The sequence below is a fragment of the Cololabis saira genome, chromosome 16 (assembly GCF_033807715.1).
Source record: "Cololabis saira isolate AMF1-May2022 chromosome 16, fColSai1.1, whole genome shotgun sequence".
Taxonomy (NCBI): domain Eukaryota; kingdom Metazoa; phylum Chordata; class Actinopteri; order Beloniformes; family Belonidae; genus Cololabis; species Cololabis saira.
Genome location: NC_084602.1, coordinates 1,273,423 through 1,281,122, shown reverse-complemented (window position 1 = coordinate 1,281,122; position 7,700 = coordinate 1,273,423). Strand labels below are relative to the sequence as shown.

Sequence of the window (7,700 nt, the reverse complement as noted above, 5' to 3'; positions counted from 1 at the left end):
GGTCCGTTTAAAACCTGGAAGATTCAATTCTATACTGTTTTAAATTAAATGATAATACTATTATCATTGAATTATCATCAATACTATGTTGTGTTCTGGATAGACGCTTCCTTACTTCCTTATTGTACGGGTGTGGACAACTGTTTCATGTTTAACATCATGAGCCAAATTTAATGTAAATTATCAATTAGTGTATTTTATAAATCTTTTTAGGCTAATGCACGTTTAAGAAAAAGATGCAAACTTACACAGAAAAATGTAGACAGAACTGAAAAGCGACAGCTGGGACATAAGTGGCAAAATAACAACAGGTAGAAGCCCAACAGGAGGACAAATACCCGAGAATCAGCTGCAGCGGGAGGAGAAAAATCTCTCCGAGCCGAGGTTAAACGAGAAAAACCATCGGGTTAACGGATGAAAATGGCTTTTGTTTGGTTTTTAATTTATTAAAACAATCGAATTATAGAATTGAGCAAACGCCACGGAAAAGAGAGCTCCTAGACACCAGGAATAACAACTGCAACCAACTGGAAGGCTTGTTGGCGTTTCATTCAATTCCTAGTTAGAAGTATCACGCCCATGTCTGCGCACATGGAATTCTGTCTTTTTAATTGAGAAGCTCCATGAACAATCCCAAAAAGAAAGCTCAACGATTGAGTCCGGAGAGCCAGGAAAGGGGGATTCATGCAAACATGGACCTGTAAAAAGGAAACTTATTTGCTTTCAAAATGTCTGAGGTATCAAATAGTATGAGAGAAAAAGTCTGCGCTTTACGAGCCTCGTGAAGCGCAGGTTCGAGAGAGGAGGGTCAGATCAGTTAAACTGAGCTCTGCGGAGTCATAAACCAGCTATAGCAACAAAACAGAAATGCACATCCGTCCATCCATCCATCCTTTGTTCCAGCCCAGGGTGGCGGGGGTCTGCTGGAGCCTGGCCCGGCTCCCTGCACGCAGAGGCGGCTGCAGCTGGCCCGGTCCCCGGGCCACGGCAGAACACCCGCGGCAGCTTAGATCACACTAAAACACCCCGAAAATACACGCAAACCAAAGAAAGGACACGTCTCCATGTCCAACTGTTTCCTCTGCGGGAACAGAGCTGGAGCTGATCCTCTGAATTAGATTTCTGGAGTGTTTGAAACAAAAACCAAAAGCTCCAACTTCCACTTGGTCCTCCAGTTAAGCTATAGGCGCTTTGAAGGTATTAACAATATAAAACATAACAATATAAAACATAAAAAACATCTATCTATCTATCTATCTATCTATCTATCTATCTATCTATCTATCTATCTATCTATCTATCTATCTATCTATCTATCTATCTATCTATCTATCTATCTATCTATCTATCTATCTATCTATCTAATATTTTAAATGTTTTCCATTGTTGATAAAATCCATAATAATGGAGAAGAAAAGACAAAAGGACTTGTGTCAAATATGAATGTAACCTATTCTTTTATTTGTACTTTTATGATTAAAACATTGTTTGACTTTGTTTTTTATTTAAAATCCCGTGAGTGACAAACAAGGGAATACGACCACAATACTATCACAACCATGAAAAAATGTTTTAGAGACGACAGTTAAAAGACAGGCATTCCAAATAGACTTTCTTTTTGGAAAAAAGTTGGCTTTACATTGCTCTTTCTTTGTAAAGAAAAATAATCTGGAAACGAGACGTTTTTCCCCCGTTTCTTTCAATATAATCCTACAAAATGAAGAAAGCCAGGACATCCGTTTATTTTTAATTTAATGTTCTATTTGGATAATTTTCTGATACATATTATTATTATTATTATTATTATTATTATTATTATTATTATTATTATTATTATTATTATTATTATTATTATTATTTGTGATTTTGTTTCCGTCCTAGCTTCTCACTGCAGAGAATATCTAACGCTAAACGTGATTCCGCTCAGATTCTGCTTCATATTCTGAAGCCTTGTCTTAAATTAATAGACCATAGATAAAAGATATAAAAAGTAAAACTGTAAAGGCACCACAGAGTGCCGCTCAAACGTCCACAAATCTAACAGAATTACCGAGAGAGAAAAAAAGAACATTTCGCGGAAATAGATGTGTCCTGCCTTGAGAGACGCTTCAGTCATCCTGTCATTCACTCCGTTCCTTCCGTTTATTCTTGCAACAAGAGCAACGTTTTATTATAGGCTACAGCAGAATACTGACTCTTAGTTAAAACCAATTCTTTGGTTTGTAAGATGGGCAGTTTTTTTTATCAGTAAATGAATGAAGCGAAATTCGCCCCCAGAGAGCCTTCCGAGTTTACCCGCGAGACGCACAGTCTTTGTTGTATGTTTCATAATTATAAGACTTTGTGCTAAAGTCAAATTTAAAACTGAAAAAGAATGGTTAAAATTTAGTAAAAAACCATCACTCTGCTCGGATTCGTTTCTTTTATTTAAACCCGCTCTGTGATGTAGCTACACACGCGGGGAAATGTTATTACAGTTATTATCATAATTTGCTTTCTTATCATTACTGTTTCTTTTTTCTAAATTAACAAAAGAAGTTTCAAACACGCAACCACATATAAACAAACACACACACACACACACACATACACATACATACATACATACATACATATATATATATATATATATATATATATATATATATATATATATATATATATATATATATATATATATACATATATATATATATATATATATATATATATATATGTGTGTGATATGTATACACAGTTGCTCATAAACTTGGAATAAAACATTTTTACGTCTCTTCATGATATACTTGTACAAAAAGAAATAAAAATAGGAATGCTTCTGCCAAAAAATGATTCCAACTTCATGGTGCCACCATGTACGTATATAAATTTTTTCCTTCATCGGTAAAGAAAAGTCAGAAAAATCAGCTCACACCACACAACACTCTCATTCTCTCAGCTGCTGTCCTCATATCACATTGCACATCACTCACTGGCAGCACTTTACAGACATAAATCTTGGACATTTATAGTAACAGACATTATGTACACAGAACGTAACACTTCATGGAGAGATAGGGCAGAAGAAGCAATAATGATAATAAAAAATACCTGGGAATGTCTGCTTTCTGTCAGTTTTTTCAGTACTGCTATTTTTTCAGTTTAATCTCTCCTCTTAGAAGGTAGTAGGTATATAATCATTTCTCTTTTTACATTGCAAATATTCAGTGTAGAATGTTCAACTTACAGTTTGATTTTAAGAAATTCATTCCTTCGTTGGATGGATGGATGGATGGATGGATGATGGATGGATGGATGGATGGATGGATGGATGGATGGATGGATGGATGGATGGATGGATGGATGGATGGATGGATGGATGGATGGATGGATGGATGGATGGGTTCGGGGTTCGGGGATGTTAGTGTATAAGCGGATTGGAGGTGGATCCCTGGTTTTGATGTGTAAAATACTCAGACAAACCACCGGAAAGTCCCGAGGAGAAGCCCGGCAGAGAGCCGGACAGAGAGCCGGACAGAGAGCCGGACAGAGAGCCGGACAGAGTCGGCCTCAGAGCGTCACACTGTAGCGAGGAGGCGGCCGGAGCCTGCGGGGAGCTGGAGGCCGAAGCCCGCGCCGCCTGCACGGAGCCCCCGCCGCCGCCGGCGCCGCTCTGCGAGCTCATGGACGGGTGGGGGACGTGGGGGAAAAAGTAGCTCGTTTGTCCGGCGGCCAACAGGTTGACCGAGCACGGGTTCAGGGAGTACGTGGCCCCGGAGCAAGGCACAGAGAGTCCGCAGGGCACCGCCGAGGCCGCCAGGGCCGCCGCCGTCAGGTGGTGCGTGGCGTAGGGCAGGTCTCCGCCGACCAGCCGGTCCATGGCGCTCAGCCCGTTGGAAGACGGAAACGACGCGTGGTTGCTGCTGAGGTTCTGCGTGAGCATGGTGCTGTAGGGCATGGGGTGGCTCGGGTATCCCCCGGAAGGCCCGTTGTATCCCAGGGCGCCGCCGGCCCGCGGGTGGTGCAGGGACAGGAACGGGGTCATGGGCCAGTACAGGGAGCCGGCCCGGTCCATGAAGGTGAGCCCCGAGGCCAGCCGGGCCCCGCGCTTGAAGGCCAGCTTGGCCCGGGAGGTGGTGGACCTCCGCCGCAGCTTCCCCGTGGTCCCCCCGATGAACACGTCGTCGCTGCTGGGGTCAAGCATCCAGTAGTTGCCCTTCCCGGGGTCGTCGTAGTGCCGCGGCACCTTCACGAAGCACTTATTGAGGCTGAGGTTGTGGCGGATGGAGTTCTGCCAGCCCTGCTTGTTCTCCCGGTAGTAGGGGAAGTTCTTCATGATGAACTCGTAGATGCCGTTCAGGGTGAGCCTCTTCTCGGGGCTCTGCCGGATGGCCATCATGATCAGCGCGTTGTAGCTGAACGGAGGTTTCTCGTATTTGCCGCTTTTCTTCTCCACGTCCTTCTCTCCGGCGCAGCCGTCTCTGTCGTCCTTCCCGTCCTTCTTCTCCTCCTGCTTCTCGCTTTCCTCCGGGCTGGACTCCTGGCTGGAGGAATCGCTCTTAGCTTTACAATCCGGCTGCGAGGCCAGGAGAGGCGCTTTCTGCTCGGCGTCCTCCTCTCCGCCGGACCAGTGCTGGTTCTGGTGCTGGTTCTGGTGCTGGTGCTGGTGCTGGTTCTGGTGCGGGATGTTGTCTCTTTCCACGGCCTCGGGCACCAAACTGTTTATGCTGAACGAAGATTTGGGAATCATCTTCACGTCTTTGCGCTCTCCCATGTCCAACATCACCCAGGGATAAGGGGAGGGGGGGGAAGGATGGCAGCGACCAAAAACCACGCACACAGTTGGGTTTCAGTCTTTCCTGTCTCTTAACAGCGAGCCAGAGGCGTGAGGGGAAAATGGGAGACAGATAGGAAGAAAGTATAGCCCAACAAACTAGTTCATGTTCATTTTGGGGAGGAAAGGGGAAACACACAACACACATGCACACACACATCGATAGGAGACAGATAGCTGCAATTAATTTGGGAGCCACAGCCACTAAAGCGGGTGGAAAACATTGGTTGGACCTTTCCCGTCCTCAGCCAACCAGGGAACTCCAGGATTGGTTTGTCCTCTGCTACCAGCCTATCATGGTGCACAGGGAAACACGCACATCCGCCAATACTCTGCACGCTCATAACAAAAAAAAACATGCTTTCTTCAATCTTAAAAGTGTAATCATTAGTTTATCTGAAATCATAGACAGGTCTAAATAAACATGAAACACACACACATTTTACATATATATATATATGATATGATATGAAAAGCTTTAATGTCCCCGAAGGGCAATTTGGTTTGCAACCACAGGACAACATACATATATATCCCACTTCAAACACACAATACAATAAATAAATAAATATAATAAAAAATATAATAATATTTATATTTATATAATTTATATAATAAAAAAAAAAAAAAAAAAAAAATATATATATATATATATATATATATATATATATATATATATATATATATATATATATATATATATATATATATGTGTGTTATTTATATATATATATTTATATATTTATTTATTTATACATACATACATACATACATACATACATACATACATACATACATACATACATACATACATACATACATACATACATACATACATACATACATACATACATACATACATACATACATACATACATACATACATACACTACTACTACTAAGACATGCCGTACACATATATTTGGACTTGTTGTCTAAGTTATAATATTTAATTTGTTAACGGGCACAAACCAACAAGAACAATTTTTAACGGATCTTAAGAGGATATATACATACATGTATACGTAGGCTATGTATATATATATATATGTATATACATACGTATACATATACATGTGTACGTATGTATATATATATATATATGTATATACATATGTATACATATACATGTGTACGTATGTATATATGTATGTATATACATACGTATACATATATATGTATATGTATATATATATATATATATATATATATATATATATATATATATATATATATATATATATACTGCTCAGAGAAATAATAGGAGCACGGAAACGACACAAGTACACAAGAATAAACAGAGATTCTTTATTATTAGTTATTTATTAGTAGTGTGTGTAACATTACACACACTACTAAGACCTGGCGTATACACGTATAACACACGTTTTGTTGTCTAAAGCATAATATTTTTATAGATCTTAAGAGGATATATATATATATATATATATATATATATATATATATATATATATATATATATATATATATATATATATATATATATATATATATATATATATATATATATATATATATATATATCAGAGAAATGAAAAGAACCATCTAACGACACAAGTATATACAGTGAGATTATTTATTATTAGTTCGAAAAACATAGCTTACAGTTGAATTGTGAATTAAATTCATTAGATTAAATTAATTTTAATTTAGATAGATATTAAAATGTCAGGATTTTTCGTACTAATAACCGTATTTAATTTACTGCCGTTTTAAGGGAACACCTGTTTTGCAGCGCTGCCTTCAGTTTTCTCCAAAGTCGACCAACTTTTCCAGGTACACGCTGGCATCCACAACCCTCACTAACCCCACACGCTCGAGTCCCACCTGAACCCGAGAAGCAGGGAGTCTGGGTCCAGCCCAGATCCAGCAGATCCAGGCCAGGTCCAGCAGATCAACCAGATCCCCCAGACCCACCAGATCCAGATCCACCACACCTCCAAGTCCGTCCCTGTCATAGATTTCCCCCTCAGGCTCCTGCAACTGTTTACGCGGAGGGAAGAGAGCGGCAGCAGACGGATCCGGGCGGCTCCTCTGCACGGAGGATCCGCGGCGGCGGATGGAGGATCCGCGGCGGCGGATGGAGGATCCGCGGCGGGCGGAGGATCCGCGGCGGATGGAGGATCCGCGGCGGCGGGTGGAGGATCCGCGGCGGATGGAGGATCCGCGGCGGCGGATGGAGGATCCGCGGCGGCGGATGGAGGATCCGCGGCGGATGGAGGATCCGCGGCGGATGGAGGACCAGCAGCGGCGGATGGAGTTCAGTTATGTCTTTGACTTCACAACGCTGGGAGATTACGGACTATTTTTCTAAATTGGTTTATCTGAGCGTAAATGACCCCACATATGTTCAATTATGTCCTGTTTCCAGAAAAGGCTCGTTGTGGGAGTGTATTTAACAAAACTAAATCTAAATCTGAAAATTTGAGGACATGCTCGTTGTTTTTAAACGATTAAATTAATAATGTTTAGAGTAGGCCTAATATATACAGAATATTATACACAATATTTACTTTATTATTAGATCCTCTGAATAATATTTGAGCCATTTGAAGGATGCTTCGTATTTTGGAGCAGAATAATTTTCTTTTTGTTGTCTAGATCAACATAGGTAGCTGTTTGGTAAAGGTCCACGCTGCGTTCCCGGTCCCCGAGGTGAGGACAGCCCTCCGGGGGCCGCGGCCGCGGAGCTCCGGTACTCATCCACCATTACACCACAAGTGTTAGACGTTTACCATCATAGTTTTACCATATAGATTATCATTCTGTAAGAGTATCAATAACGCTCCCGTTTATTAGCACAATCACATGTTTTCAAGAGGAGAATATTATTCAAACTCTAAAGTTGACAAAATAAGAGATTCTA

At 41.0% G+C, this 7,700-nt stretch overlaps 1 protein-coding gene across 1 annotated transcript; it reads right to left on the bottom strand.

Moving 5' to 3' along the window:
* Window positions 1–3,287: 3,287 nt before the first annotated feature.
* Window positions 3,288–4,916, bottom strand: foxg1a (forkhead box G1a). Its single transcript, XM_061743189.1, has one exon. It carries the CDS (start codon window positions 4,760–4,762, stop codon window positions 3,401–3,403), a length of 1,362 nt encoding a protein of 453 aa, XP_061599173.1. The 5' UTR covers window positions 4,763–4,916; the 3' UTR covers window positions 3,288–3,400.
* Window positions 4,917–7,700: the final 2,784 nt, after the last annotated feature.

Bases quoted from the DNA above. Each gene is read 5' to 3' on its own strand.
- foxg1a (XM_061743189.1), bottom strand. From the start codon at position 4,762: ATGTTGGACATGGGAGAGCGCAAAGACGTGAAGATGATTCCCAAATCT.